This window comes from Tiliqua scincoides, chromosome 2 (assembly GCF_035046505.1).
Source record: "Tiliqua scincoides isolate rTilSci1 chromosome 2, rTilSci1.hap2, whole genome shotgun sequence".
Lineage (NCBI taxonomy): Eukaryota > Metazoa > Chordata > Lepidosauria > Squamata > Scincidae > Tiliqua > Tiliqua scincoides.
In genome coordinates, this window is record NC_089822.1 from 155,736,748 (window position 1) to 155,754,686 (window position 17,939).

The 17,939-nt window shown below is 45.1% G+C and overlaps 1 protein-coding gene across 1 annotated transcript in view; it reads right to left on the reverse strand.

Moving 5' to 3' along the window:
* GRIN2C (glutamate ionotropic receptor NMDA type subunit 2C) overlaps positions 1–17,939 on the reverse strand; it is a 98,622-nt gene that overhangs the window by 15,066 nt on the left and 65,617 nt on the right. Inside the window, exons 7-8 of the mRNA XM_066613597.1 lie at positions 13,448–13,601; positions 129–254 (exon numbers count right to left, since the gene is read on the reverse strand). Coding sequence (XP_066469694.1) covers positions 129–254; positions 13,448–13,601 — 280 coding nt within the window. The remainder of the gene's footprint in view (positions 1–128; positions 255–13,447; positions 13,602–17,939) is intronic.

The following is a 17,939-nucleotide window of genomic DNA, read 5'->3' on the forward strand; positions in this document are numbered from 1 at the left end:
AGTGATTCTTCTTAGGGTGATAATCTGTATTTCATTTTTAATGAAATGGAATGAGGAATGCTCATTAAAGAGGACATTCCAGCTCTGTCACTTGGCCCACTCACTAGACAATTCAGAAGCGTACTTACTTTTGCCACTGGTTAAATTCTGGTTGTAGCCAACAGGACTGAAATATTCAAACATGAAGACTGTGATAGCAACAACAGTGAGACACATCACAAACATCATTACCCACACAGCTGGACTGTAGGGTTCTAGAAAACAAGAAGTCATCAGTCAAACCCAGAGCACATGACAAGTTAGGACTCACCCCTTTAAGCCCTCCCACTCTAAGCTGCAAATCCTTCTCATTGATGTAGAGCAGGGGTCTCCAAACCCCGGACTGGGGGCCAGATGTGGCCCGCGGCAAGACTCTATCTGGCCTGTGGCCAGTCTCTTGTCTCCTGAAAGCCTCTGGCCCACTTGGCCAAACAAGACTGGAACCACACTCTGGTTGCATCTGGAGGGTGTTCAGAGAGGTTGAATGAATGAGCCCATTCATTCATTTATTCACTCATCTAAGTTACATCTCTAATTTATTTAAATAAATTTTATATTTAAAATTTTTTTCCCCAGCCCTCAACACAGTGCCAGATATTTGATGCGGCCCTCTGGCTAAAAAGTTTGGAGACCCCTGATGTAGAGAAAAAAAGATGACTTCCCGCTGAAGTCAGCAACATGTGACCTTGAACAGGCCTCCTTGGTGGCACTTTTTCACATGTGACAACACTGATTACTCTGCAAAACTAAGCTGATAACAGGTATTGATGCAAACTGGTTACCATGGCACTGCTGAACTCTGCCTCAGCAACAACCTCAAGCTGCATACCGGATTTACATATACACAAGATATGCTGACAGCTCAATCGTATCCCCCACCATTAACAACAATGCAGCTACACTGCAGCGTGTGCTGCATCCAGTGGTGGGAGGGGGCAATCAAGAGGCCTGCCAGAGATAAATGAAAATATTTCCCACTACCTCTGCTTAAGGGGACTATGGGTCTCCTTGGACACTCACAGACATATAAATTCTATCTTTCTCCCCTGCCCCCCAACAAGACCAACAACCCAATCCTGAACTGCCTGGAGTGCAGGGCAGCCGCAGCGCTGAAAAGGGCTACTGCTGCATCCAGCATGTCCCAGGCAGTCGCCACTGCCTCCTCAGGAGAAGGGGACATTTGTCCCCTTCCCCTGAGTAAAGGAAGTAGTCTCACAATGGGGCTACTCAATTCCACGGCAGCTCTGGATCAAAGAGTTCATGTCAGGTCGCACAGCCCAACATGGAGCTCAGGATCTGGTGGAGCTGAGATCCACTGGCTCTGCCTTCCTCCTGCCCCGCTCCCTTCCCTGGAAGGCAATCCTCCCTGCCCTCCCCCACCTCCTCCCTGCCTGCCCTCACGTGCCTCCCTTCCCCCCTCCACCTGTCTCTCCGCCACCTGGTTCAGGCAACCACGGAGTGGCGGAGCACCAGTGCTCGGTGCTGGGCCACTACTGGGCCACCACTAAGCCTCGCAAACATGCCTTGTGGCATGTTTGCAACAGTGCGCACCAGCAGTAAGCTGGCGTGCAGAGATCAGGATTGGGCTCCAAGTCGTCAGCACATAAACCAATATTTGGAAATGTTTTTATATCCCCCGCTGAGTCAGGACCTTCATTACATTCCCCCTACTTACAGAAATGAAAATTAACGAAACAGTGATAGGAGCACAAAAAAGGATGAAAAGAAAGAACATTAATTCATCAAAAAGTTACCTTGTTACAAAACAAGTCCATGTAGAGGAAGATGGGGGGGGGGGCATAGGCTCACTATGCAAGGCTGTCAGAAAAATTCACCAGTCACGGAACTAAGGGTGTGATGTTTGCAGAAACGTTTAGGAAACCCAAATCACACTCATGTCCCAATCCTACGTGGCTGTACCACCAATGGAACTAGCATTCTGTGTCATAAGCTATTCTGGCAGAGCCATGTGGTTCCAGGACACCACCACAGAGGATGAGGTGGAAGGTCTGGTCTAGAGGGTAGAGCCTCCGTCTGCCTGAAGATAACATCCACAAGGTCACCAGTTCGAGGCCACCGGCACCGTGCGACCTTGAAGCAGCTGACAAGCTGAAGCCGAGCTATTCCATCTGCTCTGAGCGTAGGAGGATGGAGGCCAGAATGTGAAGCCAGATCGGAATGAAACACCTGAATGTGGTGGTTCTTGAAAGAAAGAACCTTCTTTCAAAATTGTAAAAATCCCTATTTAATAAGGGATTTAAATAAAAGCCTGCCTATGTAAACCGCCTTGAATAAAGTCTTGAATAGAGACCAAGAAAGGCGGTATATAAATACCTGTTGTTGTTGTTGTTGTTGTTGTTTTTATTATTATTATTATTATTATTATTATGAGACAGACCCTGGATGCAGTGGCAAAAAGGAGATCTGTTGATGACAGTAAGTTGACAGGGTGGGAAGATCGGGGTGGAACGGGGAGAGGGCAAGGGGCATGTCCGAGGCAGCAGGGGATGACACCCAGCGCAGAAAACTTGCTCTGCATGCTATCCTCTCTGAAGCCAGCCAACACGCCCCCTTTGTCTCCTCAGACTTACACCAGCTAAAGAGCAGGCCCAGGTCCTAGGAGACCCATTGGCAGTTGAGGGGCTTACAGAGGGGTCAAGGAATATATTTCCCTTTCCCCTCCCAAGCCTCCCAATTGCCTCTTGCACTACAGCATGGAGTGCAGCCTGTTTTGGTGCAGCTGCATGCGATGGCAGGGAAAAACATAGGATTGGGCTGTTGAAGTGGTAAAAGGGAACAGGCTTCTAAGTTACTGCAATATTTTTCAACAGGCAGACCCTAAAGCTACCATAGATGCCCACCTACAAGTCGATCTCACAGATAAGCCGAGGATAGGTTTGAGCCAAAAAACATGGAATTTTCTATGCTCCTCGGATAACTCAAGGGGAGTCTGACTATAATTTTGTCTGATTTTACTCAAGGCCAGATTCTGAAAAATAAACTACCAGTAAAGACTTTTAAAAAAAATCAGTTTATGAAATTCACACTGAAAACAAATTCCAAAAGTGTTCTTTCAATGTAAGAACTGCATGATGTTGGAGTGTTTCTAGGAAGTCATTCCCCTTCTATGACTAGTTTTAAAGGGACAGAGCAAATTGCTTGGTTGTAATCCAAAACCTCTTTCTTTGTGTTAGATCTAGGGCACAATCCTAACCAGGTCGACTCAGAAGTAAGTCCTATTTTGTTCAATGGCGCCTATGGCTGCAATCCTAACCACACTTTCCTAAGAGTAAGCCCCATTGAACAAAATTGGACTTACTTCTGAGTAGACCTGGTTAGGATTGTGCCTTAGATCTAACACAAAGAAAGAGATTTTGGATTACAACCAAGCAATTTGCTCTGTCCCTTTAAAACTAGTCATCGGAGTGGGAAAGGCAGCAGCTGCAGGTTCTTAACCCCCCCTTCTCAGCTCCTCTCTCACTGCTGTAGTGGGGGAACATTAACATGGGCATATAACAGGTGGCAATGGGGTTATATGCCCATGTTAATGTTAACAGGAGGAGAGATGGATAAAAGGTCCACAAGAAAAATAGATGGGAAAAGCCAGAGCTGCTACCTGTTCCATCTAGTCCGAAGGTTGAAAGGGGAAGAATTTCAGAGAAAACCATTTGGCCTTGTGGAATGGGGGGGGGGGGTTTCAGGCTGACATTCTCTCCTCACACCTGCTGCTGGGTGGAGACAATGCATCCAATCCCTTAAGTAAAAGCCATGTGGACATGATCAAAATGGGGAGGGAGCTGTGCAGGCACGAGAAAGCCAGCAGTTGCTGGATGACAGCAGCAGACTGAGAGATAGAATTCAAGCATTAAAGGGCAGGCTGAAGGATGGGATTAATTCAGGCCCTCAAAATATAGCAACCAAGGCCCATTTGTCAGCTTGTCCTTCCCTGTCAGGGAGGACAGAAACTTTATCTGATGGAATCAGATGCATTTCATTAGCATGTTGAGGCAGATGAGCAGGAGAGGTGGATAAATTAGAAAGAAAGCAAGGGGAGAAATCCCACATAAGGAAGAGACCCACATTTTCATGGGGCAGAGTTTTGCCTCTCACACATTTTAAGACATATTGAGATAGTGAAAGGGGAACAGATAGCTCCCCTCTTGCAGTTCCGATCTTCAGCATTCACCCTATTTACATATTCTTCAGGCCTTTTAGCTTTGAATGCACCAACATTTCTAAGGTTTCCAGCAGGCCAGAGATGATCACTTTGAGTTGTATGTCCAAAACAGTTAAAAATGCCCTTAGGTTTGCCTGCTCTGTTACTGTGTTCCTGTGGAGTACTGTGTAAGAAGAGGTGTCCAGCCACTGTGGTCTGTGTGGGTGAGATGATCTGGAATGATGGTGGGACTGCTCAATTTAAAATGCCATGTTCTCAGTTTCCACATCAGAGGTGCCTCTCTTTGTCCCAGTGAAAAGTTCTAATTTCAGATTTTTTCACTTCCTGAATGCTTAAATATAACTTACGGAAACAGGTTTCTTGTAAACTGGTAGGAATTACATACATCTAGACCAGGCAGGAGGTCTGGTCTAGAGGGTAGAGCCTCTGTCTGCCTGAAGATAACATCCACAAGGTCGCCAGTTCGAGGCCACTGGCACCATGCGACCTTGAAGCAGCTGACAAGCTGAAGCCGAGCTATTCCATCTGCTCTGAGTGTGGGAGGATGGAGGCCAGAATGTGAAACCAGATCAGAGTGAAACACCTGGACTGTTGTGGTTCTTGAAAGATAGAACCTTCTTTCAATTGTAAAAATCCCTACTGGGATTTAATCAGCCTGCCTATGTAAACCGCCTTGAATAAAGACCAAGAAAGGCGGTATATAAATACCTGTTGTTGTTGTTGTTGTTGTTGTTGTTGTTGTTGTTGTTGTTGTTGTTGTTATTATTTATAAAGGAGGCATCCTGCAGACATCCTGAAAAGATTGCAAGCAAGTGACTTCCTACTCCTTACAAGGACATGTAGTTGACAAGGGGACTCAGTTCAGAGCTATGGAAATACAGTGGGAAGCAGTGGCTCAGACATGCACATGTCTGATAGGGTTCCCAGGAACTGTCAGTCTGGGTCTGTTCAGGGTATTGTACTGGACCAGTGCTTGTGGCTCTGGTCACTGATCACCTAAAAATCAGGCAGTGCAAATGACATTGAACCCTATCAGTCCTGTTCCTGTTACACTCGTTTCTGTCTAATATATTCCAGGAATTTTGTACTTGACATATTTCATAGGTACATTACAGATTTTCACACAAAATAATACCAGTTGCTCATGTCCACTGACTGTGCTTGATCCTGGAGGGCATCTGGCCCAGTGGAGGGCATCTCCACTGCTCCATATTCCAACTGTTCTCCATGAGCAGCACTGCCTTTATATGAGAAGTTCCCTCATGAGATGTAACAGACTCCTGCCCAACTGTTAAACAAGCTTCTGTTTGAAATCCTAGGCTGATCAATCATTTGCTGTGTCAAAAAGGCTAAACAGCTGTACACTTGACGGATAGCATTTCACATCTTTCTGGAGTCCGACAGCAGGAAGTCAGGTCTCCCATGATAGATGTAGCTCACTCACTTGCTACTACACCGCAAGGTACTAACTTGTGCAGTGTAACGTGTGCATTTGTTCTTAAGCTACTAAATTATGAAGGCAGGATACATTCTTGCACAAACGTCAGCCAACAAGCAAAAGCTAACCTTTTGCAGAAGCCTCTTCTGTGCCTGTCTGGGCACATATGTGTATACAATACTAGATTCATATAGTTTTCCCACTCCATATGGATGTTCTCACTAGTAATACTTTTCAACAATCCCCCATTTCCATCATGGGTTGTCCGCAATTCTAAAAACCTGATCTGACCCCTCAGTTGATTACAGGGATAATTCCAAGCCCAACTTGTATTCCTGTTGTTTATTTTAGTGCCTTAAGCTTTCAGCACAGATGATGGTTAGTGCCAGAGAAATGTGAGAAAGGAAGTGACAGCTTTTGTTTTACAACAGGGAGGAGGAGGAACAACAGGTCTAAAGAAGCCCTGCCTGAAGTCAGTGTCCTCACCTAGCACTGCACAAATTATCACTCAGGGAACTCTGCCAAGTGGAAGTAAACACTGGTGTAACCCTTCCTTTGAGTGAAATGGTAGTTTTGTGATATCAAGTTCTGGAACAAAAGCTTCTGGCTTTGCCCATACCTCTCCACTCCCAGAACGGAAATGAGAAAAGCCTTTTCAGGTGTTGTAACCATGGGAAAACAAGGTTAATAGGCAGTGGGAAGGGCATCGTGGTAGCAGGTTCTGCCCCGACCTGAAAGAATTCACTTCCACATTTAAATGACGTGACACACAGGTGTACACACAGTACACTTTCAGGAAGAGCTGAGAACCTTGTGGTGCTCCACACAGTGAGAAGTGAAATAAGGAATCCAGGCATCAAAAATGGCAGAAGCAAACCAAGAAGTTGCCACATCAAATCTTACCCTGCCCATTCAGTCACCGGATAGCCTTTGGCAGGCCCCTTGACCCTGCCTCAGGTCCTGTCTGCAATATGGAGATAATAATACCCTGTTGACCAATACAGTCTTAGATGGTATGGGATATGGATACGTGAAGGACCTCCTGTTCCACATTAATCTGCTTGGATCTTGAGGTCACCATTAGTTTTTTCAGCTCCTAAAGCAAGGCAGGTACTTCCCAGAGACTGGGCATTTTTCACGGTGGCGTCCCAGACACAAAATTCCAGCCTCAGAGAAGTTCATGTGGTTCTGTCTCTTCCCTTCTTTGGAAGCCAAGGAAAAGCCTTCCTTTTTTAACAAAGCCTTTCAGAAAGATTGTGCTATCCTGCCGGCTAGGAATGACTGTCAACATGCTGCTATTATTTTTATACTGCTTTATTATTGTTCAAACGTTATGGAATTGGTTTTGATTCATTGTAATTCTGTGATGCTTTAAATTGCAGTATATTGTGATGGTAGGTTTTATTGTTTGCCACAGTGGATTCCTGATATCAGACAGGAGCATCATATACTTTAAATAAACTAGCAGATAATACTGGCTTACTTTAGACTTTGTTTGGATTCTTGAGCGAATCAATGCCAAGCATTATTATCTGATGTCAGAGAACTCACAAATCATTTCAGACAATTCAGATAAAGGGACACCCATTCTTTGGGTGAATTCTCTATGCCCCAAAGGGTGCAGTCCTGCAAACAGTTAAGGCTGCTTAAATCCCATTGAAGTTACTGCAGTCGCTCAGTAAGATTAGAAGTTTTATTCATGCTGAAAGGATCCATTCATGTGCAATATGGTTAAGAGTCTTAGACTGCAGTCCTAACCACATTTTCCTGAGAATAAGCCCCATTGAACAAAATAGTCCTTACTTCTGAGTAGACCTGATTGGGATTGTGCCCTTTGTTTCACTCAACCATTTGCTGAAATTCAATCTGTTTCGAGAAATTTTTAAAAACACAGACCAACACACATTTTGCTTCCTTAAACGTTACACCAATTCCTGGGTATATTTGGGGTGCTGATTCCAAAAATGGCATGTGTTTTGCCCTATAATGTCGAGTTTTGGAGACACGGCATAGCCTCTTTGGTTCAAGCAGCTTCCTCATGAGGAAGCCATGGTGTAGGCTTCCTCCTGAGGAAGCTGCTTGAACCATTCACTAAAGAGGCTATGCCATGTCTCCAAAACTAGAGGTGATAGGGCAAAACGGATGCCATTTTTTGAATCGGCACCCCAAATTCATATCAAACCACCATAAAGTTTGGGAAAAACTTTTCTGACCCTCAGGCCTGTGAAATCAGAGACACAGGGAATTTCCTGACACCCAAGCTTGAACTCTGACCTCCAAGTCACATTTTCAATGCCTTCTCCCACTAAAAACACAGGAGCAGCCACTTGTTGCTCACTACAGCCATGAGTGGAACTAAATAGTGCAAGAAACTAGAGGCTGTCACCAAAACCAGCAACCCCACATTGTGATCCCTCTGTCCTTCCATACAACTTAACGTTGTGCAATGATGTCATTGCAACATCCCTTTTCCAGTCCCCACGCTATACCACTGGTTGCTGCTTGGGGGGATGCAGGAAGAAGCACAGTGTAATCCTGTTAGGAACCACCAGTTTAACAGGACAATCCTATCCTGCACTGGAACAGGCAAGCCAAGAGGCTTGCACTATATCCAGCGCAGGATAGGGGCCATAAGTGGCTCAGCCAGAGGCAAGGGGAAACATTTGCCCTTACCGCCAGGTAAGGGCCACTGGCCCCTATGGGTCTACTCGGACTTGTGCCACCTCTTGAGGTGGCACAAGTCTGATGAGAGCGGAGCAGCTTGAAGCCGCTCCATTCTCCCCAGGAACAGGGGTTGGGATCTGGCATAAGTGCGGATCACAGCCCCGCTCCCCCGCGCCTGGGGCCACCCACTGCCCGCCCTCCCCCGTCCAGAAACGCCAACCTCCTGCCTCCCCCCCCCCACTTACCTTTGCTGCTTGCTGCACCCCAGGCGGGCCAATGCAAGCCTCAGCAAGGAAGCCGCCACGGAGTCTGGATTCAGTCTCCCTGTGCCTGTGCATCTCCGTGTGCCGATGCAGCTTCCTCCTGAGGAGGTGCAAACGTGCCTTACGGCATGTTTGCGACCCTCCTGGGCTGGCACCAGCCCAACTCATTTCCAGGATTGCACCCTATGTTATATGGGCAGGAGGGGGGTGAATGTGACACAAGGCCACCATTTTCAGCAGCAACCCTAAATTTCTTGTAATATTTAGTTCCATCCTATGTTTTTGGCCTGTTATGTGTATCTGAATGTGATATGCATTTTTGATATCCAGCCTGAAAACGTTTTGAGATTCAGCAACCTCTGTTGAAGCTGGGGAGAAGGCACCCATGATATCCCTACTCCTTCCTAGTTTCAACATGTTTGTCAGGTGTGAAACAGACTAACGGCAGGGCTTTCCTAATGAAGCTTCATGCCATTTGTTAGGGCAGACATTTTCAACCACAGTGCCGTGGCAGGTCCCCAGGTGTGCCGCAGGAATTTGGAAGAGGGTCATTTATCAATAGGACCACTGGGGGATGTGAGCCCCCATTGACAGCACAGTGTGCCTTGTCAATTGTCAAAAAGCTGATGGTGTGCCTTCATCATTTTAGTGCCTTGCCAGTGTTCTATGAGACAAAAAAGGTTGAAAATCACTGTGTTAGGGCTTTGATTTAAGAGGCTACAGATGGTGGGACCCACAAAAGCTTAATGTACAGTGAGTTGCCCGGCAGTGCAGAAGTGTCATATCCAAAGGAGGGTTTGTAGAGGCCACAGGTTGCATGTGCATTTTGTACTTAGGTTTCCATTCCAGATAAAAATAATCCACTAAAAAGCCTCAAAAGCTAGATTTAAAGTGATGACTGTAAGTTGATGACCCAATAAAACAGTCATCACCACTGTCAGATGCTATGTTTAATACAATAGACTTCTGATAATCTAGTACTTTTGGGACTCAGGTGGTGCTGGATTATCAGATTTGACGAGTTGTTATAAACTGGCAGGTTTTACAGACTTGTGGCAGGCTAAGGTGCTGCTGATGTTGCTTGGGCAGCCCCAGCAGCTCAGAGCAATCACCAAATCCAACCACCTAGAGCAGTGGTTCCCAAACTGTGGGTCAGGACCCACTGGTGGGTTGTGACCTGACTTTTGGTGGGTCGCCAACGGGTGATAGAAATATCACATAACTAATTGCCTCAACCCCTGAAGCTATTCAAAAATCAGATACTGTAGCTGTTCATTACCCTGCAAAGAGCTCAGCTCCTGCAGTTTGCAAGATAGCTGCTAACTGCCCTGCAGGGAGCTGAGCTCCTGCAGTTTGCAAGTATCTGTAAATATAGGGAGATAAACATCTGACGTTCTTTTCTGGATATTACTACTAATAAATAAATAAAACATTTCTTTCTAGATCTCATTTTTGAAAGGCTGGTAAACCTGGGTGGGTTCTGACAGAGTGTCACATTAAAAAGTGGGTCATGAATGCTAAAAAGTTGGGGAACCACTGATCTAGACTTTTTTTTTTAAGTTTCCATGTGGTATTTTAAACTTGTAAAATACGTTACTATCTTTACTGTGCTTTCTCCTACAACAGTCTTATAAGGAAGGACAACAATTCTTTAAAAAATGCATAGATAAACAAAATAGGGTGTGTTGCTCTGATGGCAATTTAAAATTCATTTTGATGCCAGGCTATCAAGAGTGCCATAAAATTGGATGCCAAACTATTTGGATGCCAAACTGTTTTAATGTATATAGTCATTATATTAAGTTTGGAAGGGTGCGCGTGCATGTTGAGATGATGTCAGGAATCAGGAGTACCACAGACCAGAAGAAATAAAGAAGAAAGCTCTGGGAACTACTGGTATAAACTGAAGCTATTACTACTGCAATATATGGGGCATTTAGCACTAAACAGCTGAAAGATCTTGCCAGAGGGAATGCAAGCTAATTGGCCCATGATAAAAATCAAATTTGAAGTGGCAAATCAACTCTAACATTGCTGATTCCTACTCCGACGTTTAAAACTTAAATGCTGCCTCCATTTGGCTTTTTTGCCAAATGACTCTGGGGATGTCAAAATGTAATTGATGCATTTGGCAACTGACAGTGAGTTCAGCCGCATGGATACAACAGAGCAGCTATCGGTTGGGATGAATAATAAGAGCAATAAATTTTTATCCTTCAGTATGTTTCATTCGAGAAGCATAAAGTACTCTATAAAACATTGATGAAACCACCCGGATCACTGCCTTGCAGAATGTCTCTGGCAACTGGGACCAAGGCAGGAATATGTACGGCTTGCCAAAGAGCATTCCCTGAAAGTCAGTAGCAGAGTTGGATCAATCACGTGCACCCAGAAGTTTAATGTTATGGTCAAGAGGATGTCATGGTGATCCAGATGCTAAGGGGAAGTATGATGAAGTCATCTCTGCTGCAATTATCTTCATGAACAGTTTACTGAACTTAACCTTCAGTGCCTAACAAGCCAATGCAGCCTCCAAATCAGCCTTGCCTATAACCATTTCTCACTACACAAATGTGCAGGGAATCATACTGAGCATGCAAGCTGCAATCCTTCTTTGCTAGAACACAGTATCTCAACCAAACCAGCAACAGAAGTGTTGCTGTTTCTAGTCCAGCAACTGTTTCTAGTCCAGCTTTCAGCAACTGAAAGATTCTCAGTTTAATACAATCCCAAAATCCTAGCAGACGGCATCCATTTGGTGTCATTTTTAAAATCTACAAGGAAATAAGTTCTACTGTTACTATGAACAACTTGTTCTATTGGCCAATATTAAATGATGAGTGAAGCTGACTGGAGAAGGGCAAAAATATTTTTTTTTCAACAGAAGGGGAAAGGACATCAGTAAAATTGTAGGCTCTTTATTTGTATCTCTGGAAACTTAATTTATTTTGAATAAATAGTGAAATAATATTCTATATCTCTAGAACATTTGGTGATTAGTAGTGATGACTGGTGATTACTAGTAAAGCACAAATCATACCAACCTAGTCTAGTTTCCTTCATTGATGGAATAAACTGATGGGGTAGATAAGGAGAACATAAAGAATATCATATATCTTGACAGCTCAGTTTCTTCCAAGCCCAGCTATCTTTCCTTTGTGTTAGAAGAATAGCTTGCAACTGTGGCTCTGATGATATCTCCTTGCTGCTATCCTTCTTTGATAACCTTTCCCTTTAATGTTACCAGCTACATGACTTTTCCTGCCAATTCCCTAAGCTAGTTAAAATACATCCCTTCAAATCTGTTGTTCTTTCTTCTACTGCTAACCTTGGTCTTTCTTGTTTATAATGTCTCCAGTTATTACTTCATCTACTTCACCTATAGTCTCTGTCCTCTCAGGTCAATTCTTCCATATTTTTAACAATCAACCCAAAATTATTGAATCTCAGACTCCACTGCAAAGAATTCTTTCTGTACACCTTTGAATTGAAAATTTAGGGGTGCATTTAGGGGTGAGCCAAAATAATAATAATATAATAATATACAGTATTTATATACCGCCTTTCTTGGTCTTTATTCAAGACTTTATTCAAGGCGGTTTACACAGGCAGGCTTATTATTAAATCCACGCAGGGATTTTTACAAATTGAAAGAAGGTTCTCTCTTTCAAGAACCACCACATTCAAGCTGTTACACTCCGATCTGGTTTAACATTCTGGCCTCCATCCTCCCACGCTCTGAGCAGATGGAACAGCTCAGCTGCAGCTTGCCAGCTGCTTCAAGGTCGCATGGTGCCGGTGGCCTTGAACTGGCGACCTTGTAGATGTTAATCTTCAGGCAAATGGAGGCTCTACCCTCTAGACCAGACCTCCTGCCCAGTTTTTTGCAAACTAAAAATTGCAGCTTCTCTGCTAGCAAAGGTTGTCACAAATGTGCTGTAAAACGCACAGCCACAGCACAGTAGCACTGGTGGGAAGGCCTATACCATCCAGTCGGTGCCTATCCAGGCCACAAAGCATGCCTGAGCAGATAAGATTCGCGCCAAACGGTGAAGGGGTGGGGGAGAAGGCAAGGAGGGGGATGTAGCGGGGCAGGGGTGGGTGGAACAGGGCTGGGAGGGGGTGGGATCAGCAGCACTGCTGCATGCTGTATCCTATCCCTCTTCCTGGCCAGATACACCCACATGGATCCACTCAGACTTGCACCAGTGATTTAGCAGGCCCAGATCCAAGTAGACCTGGGGCTTACTCCAGGGCAAGGGGACGAATGTCCCTTTACCTTGAGGACTCAGCCAGCATTCCAACAACCAAAATAGGATGCAGCAGAGCCTGCGCTGGTGCCACTGTATTGGTGTGGGGGGGGTCTGGATAGGATTGGACTGTCCTTCAGGAAACACTGCCCGCACATTCTGACCTTCATTTGTCCTTAAAGACTCACAACATCTGATTGGATATGTAGCTCTGTGATGTCAGCATTCACTATGCAATTGCCAGCTGGCTGGGATCACCCATTCAGGATGAAGAAAAAAAATATATAAGCAGCAAAATTGGCTTAGAAACAACAGCACTTAGGAGAAACAACGGAACCAAGAAGGATTTTGTAAAAGAAAACATTTGCAGAAAGTGTTTGGAGAAAATATTACTACGTACAAATCCCCTTCCCCCCCAAATTGCTGTTTTCAGCTTGAAAACTGAAACTGGAGACTATCAGGTACAGCAGTAATTCTGTGTTAATGTCCCAGATATCTAGATAAAGTTCCTCTGTTATCACTAGTACACATGATTTTGAACTTCCTTGAAAAGAATGAATGCCCAAGATGAATTACATGTACACACCTCTACAGTACTGTTAGCATGTACTCATACCTAGAAAAGCAGAGGGTGAAACAGTCCCATTGCTTCTGGCTACCATGACGCTGATGCCAGTCTCCACAAAGGGCACTGAAAAATCGACGATTTGTGAACGCTCCTCATTGATGGTAAGGGACCCGATGGCCATGTCCGCTCGCTTGTAATATACCTTGGGGATTGAGTGAGAAAGAGAGTATCCAATGACATGAATAGACCCACACAGCCACACCCCAAAACCCACTGAGGAAGTAGATTTGTGCAACAGAGACAAATCTCTTGAGCCGATGGATTCTTTGCCTGTCAAATTGTTCATCTCATAGCAAATGGAAGGAATGGGAGCCTATTCACATGAAAAGGCTACAATGTCACCCTTTAAATAAAAAAACTTCTCTGCACTTAGAAAACTGGCATATTGGGACAGAAACTTCTAGGCTAGTTGGAAATTTTTTTTCTATTGTGTGGCAACAGTGGAAACGTGTTATTTACAAAACATTTTATTCCGTGGAAAGCTCGTTCTGTGCATCTGCCACCCTATTCACGATTCATAGAATGTAGAATTGCAAGGGATCTTTGAGGACATCTAGTATAAACCCCTTCTCGTTACAAGCAACTACAGCATCCCTGACAGGTGGTCTCTGCTTGAAAACCACCAATTAGGGAGAGCCTACCACTGCATGAGGCAGACTATTCCACTGCCAGACAGCGTTAGAAAATTCTTCCTCATGACTAACTTAAATGTATTTCCTTGTAGTTTCAACCCTCTAGTCCTGCCCTCAGGAACCAGACAAAGCAAGTCCTCCTTCTGTGTGAAATAACCCAGATTCTGGTAAGATCAGATTAAGTTTACCACACGTACACACTGCCACACACAAAACTATAACAAATGTGGAGATGTGGGCTAGAGTCTGTCTGTGATGAGGCATATGAGTGCCTCATCATGGGGTGAATCACAACTGTGGGGGGGATAACAATAGTCTATCAATGATTAGACTAGACCTATTGGTTGGCAACCTTCAGTCTCGAAAGATTATGGTACAAGCCTACAGCATCCGGTATTCCCAGGCGGACTCCCATCCAAGTACTAACCAGGCCTGACCCTGCTTAGCTTCCAAGATCAGACAAGATCCGGCATGCGCAGGGAAACAGTAAGACTCTAGACTAGACCAATGTTTTTCAAAGTTTGTCGTCGTTCCGCCCACCTCTGTAACGCTTTGCATGGTCCAACTATTGGAAGTACCACTGGAAATAACTGGCAATGACATCATCACCAGTTACGTTCAGGTTGGGAGGCCAGACACAATACAAACACTGGTAAGGGACTCAGGGCAGATGGGAAGGCTTTTTAGAGCACACAAAAAGCACATAATGGAGGTCTGCCCGCCAAGCTGAGCCTCCTACAACTGTTTGTCATGTTGTCCTACACTGTTTACATCGCTGATCTCACTGCTGGGCGGCAGGGGTCTGGGGATCCCAGGCGTACCATCAGACACCATTTCAAGTACCACCAATGATGTATCTACCACCAGTTTAGAAACACTGGACTACAGTAGAGTCTTGATAAACAATCATGATTCTATCTTCCTGGCCAGATGCTCTGCCCAGCAGTTACCCAGAGCTGATTGTTTGTTCCTGATGTTAAGTGGTTGGGACAAGATGGGAATCCAATTGGTGTCCTGCCCAGCCTGGTGCCTAAGAATTCTCCTTCCTGAGCTGACAGGATTGTGAGGCACTGGAGTCCCCAAGGCTATTAGTGGGGGAGGGGATTGGGCCATTTGTCTTTTTCTGCTTCCTAGGGGGCACAGCTTGGCTAGTGCAAAAAGGAAAAAGGGCCAATCTGTGGCAAGAAGTTGCAAGACAGCATGGGGTAGCTGAGAAATAAAATGACATTGTGCACCCATTCCAAACTTATTATTATTATTATTATTATTAACAGTATTTATATACCGCTTTTCAACTAAAAGTTCACAAAGCGGTTTACAGAGAAAAATCAAATAACTCAATGGCTCCCTGTCCCAAAAGGGCTCCCAATCTAAAAAGATGCAAAAGAACGCCAGCAGACAGCCACTAGAACAGACACTGCTGGGGTGAGGTGGGCCAGTTACTCTCCCCCTGCTAAAAAAGGAGCACCCACTTGAAATAGTGCCTCTTACCCAATTAGCAGGGGTTAAACTTCAGAACTGATATTCAATTCTTAATATTTTTAACATTTGCTTTTGAAAATAAACTTTCAATTGGACTTAAAAATAAAATTCAGGAGACACCCAACCCCTCTTGGCATCCTTGTCTCCCTTTCCTGCATGTACTGCTTCATACATGGGAGTCTCCTGCTGCTGCTGCTGATCTCTGTGGCAACCCTCCCGACAGCAGGTGTAAGGTAGGGACCTGGATCAGACCAACAATAACATGACACTTTGTTAGATTCAATATTGTTATTCATCAAGCTTCTCATCCCCCTGAATCCCTAAGTCTGGGGTCGGTCCACTCATCAGGCCAGGTGAAGCAGCTGCTCTGAGCAGAAGGATGAGAGGTGATAAAGCCAGTGGGGAGCCCTGCACCCCACATCTGTTCACCGCTCCCCGTGGGCTGCCTCCTGCCACACTGCTCCACCTAGCAGCTACTCTGCCCTCTTCTCACTCAATCCCCAAGGAGAATGAGCAGGAAAGAGATGAGGGTGGTTTACTTCCTCCTCCAGGGCTGCTACTCAATATAACAGTGGCAAAGCTGGAGCAGGAGGTAACTGCCACTGCAATGACATTCCACATGGCTTTCTTTCAAGCAGAGTGACTGGGAACAGGCTTGTCACTGCCATGCTCTCTCTTCTGCTCCTTTGCCCAGCCTTTCTTTTAAGCTGGCTGGGTGAAGTCCGCTTAGGCAGTTTAGAAGAAGCAGGAGGAGGCAGCCATAGAGAAGAGGTGCTTGTGTGCGCACTGACACATGAAAGAGAAAACATTTTGGTTTTTTTCCAAAAAGGAGAAGGGTTGAATTTAGGTGCCAGTGCAGGTTGGGCTGGGCCTGCTTAAATCTCACAGTATCCATAATTGGTAACACTGAAAACAAAATTGAACTAGAAGATGCAGTCAAATTTCACCAAACCAATTTGAAGCACAGAAACTTGCTTGAGAATTTTGCCCTCCAAAATTGTGTTTCCGCTTGAGGTTACAGGTGCCTCCTGCCTCTTCAGAAGTCTTATCTTTTCCTCTCTTGTGGAGAATGTCAGCGTGTTGAAATCCTGAAGCAAAACTAACTCCTGTTTCTGAAAATGGCTAAATTAATGAGCATTCCGTTCAAACGCAGGGCTGTATGCCTAATACCCCTGCAGGATGTGTGCCAAGCTCCACCTTCCTGCTTAGGGATGATGAGCCATTTCTGCCAGCAGGCTCTGGGCACTTAGTGCTGCTCTGGTGACACATAGCAGCTTGAAACACGTCTCAGGCAGCCAATTTAGACCGATTTATGGTCCCTTCCTGGGGGTTGCAACAAAAGCACACGAAAGTTAGCTTTGGCACGCTGCCTCAGATTGTTGTCAGTTTCGGACAGTTCAAGTCCAACAGCTCCTTGCTAGGTTACAAATCTTAAAATGATAGAACTGTAGGAATGGAAGGCACGGACTTCGCTAAGGCCAGCCTCATGAGTCAAATTTCCAGACACCCAAACATGCTTAATGCAGTAGCTCACATTAGAATGCCATAAATATCAACCAGGAGGGAACAGAAGGCAAATTCAATACAAAAATAAGCAAAGGACTGCAGGCCCCAGCTTGCAAACTAGCAGGGAATGATGGGGCAGGGGTGTGGAGGCTGGGAAGGTGACTGCCAATTTCCTCTCTCAGTCAATCAGCAGTTGAGGGCAGGAACCAATGCAGCTGTTTCCCAGCTGCAGCTCCACAAACTTCCAGGCCGGGCGGTTGCCCACCATAGTGCTGCTGCCTCTGAGCAAATCAGAGTGGATACATCTCCACTGCTAAAGGATGCACAGAGAGGGGCTGCAGATGACTCCTGAAAGGGACTCCAGTCTAGCAGCTAACTAGAGAGGAACTTTCCATTTCCTCTTCTTGACCTAATCTTAAAGCCTATCCCAATGTGCAAGGAAAAAAATGTCGTACAGCCCATCAGGGACTGTCTAATTCAGAAGACTGGGTGCATTATACGTCTGAATTTCTCACAGAACATTGCTGGCACAGACAGCAAGCACATCAGGATGGAGGCCAGACCAGATCCTTCATCCTGACATGCTAGCTTTCCATGTGCAAGATCTTTCCAGTAATATGATCTTTTACGTATGCAGCCTCTTTCTCTATATTCTGAACAGGTACAGTTCAGCACTCTACCACATGCTGCTTCTGAATATGTGAATTGGCACTTAGAGCCTGGCAGTCATACCAGTTGCACCCATATATGAATAAGATTTAAAGCTTATGAACAAACTGTTGCAAAAATTTAGACTGCCTCCATAGAACACTCCAGCTTTGGTCCTTGTTAAAGAGAATACAACTCTCGCCTCAGAGACT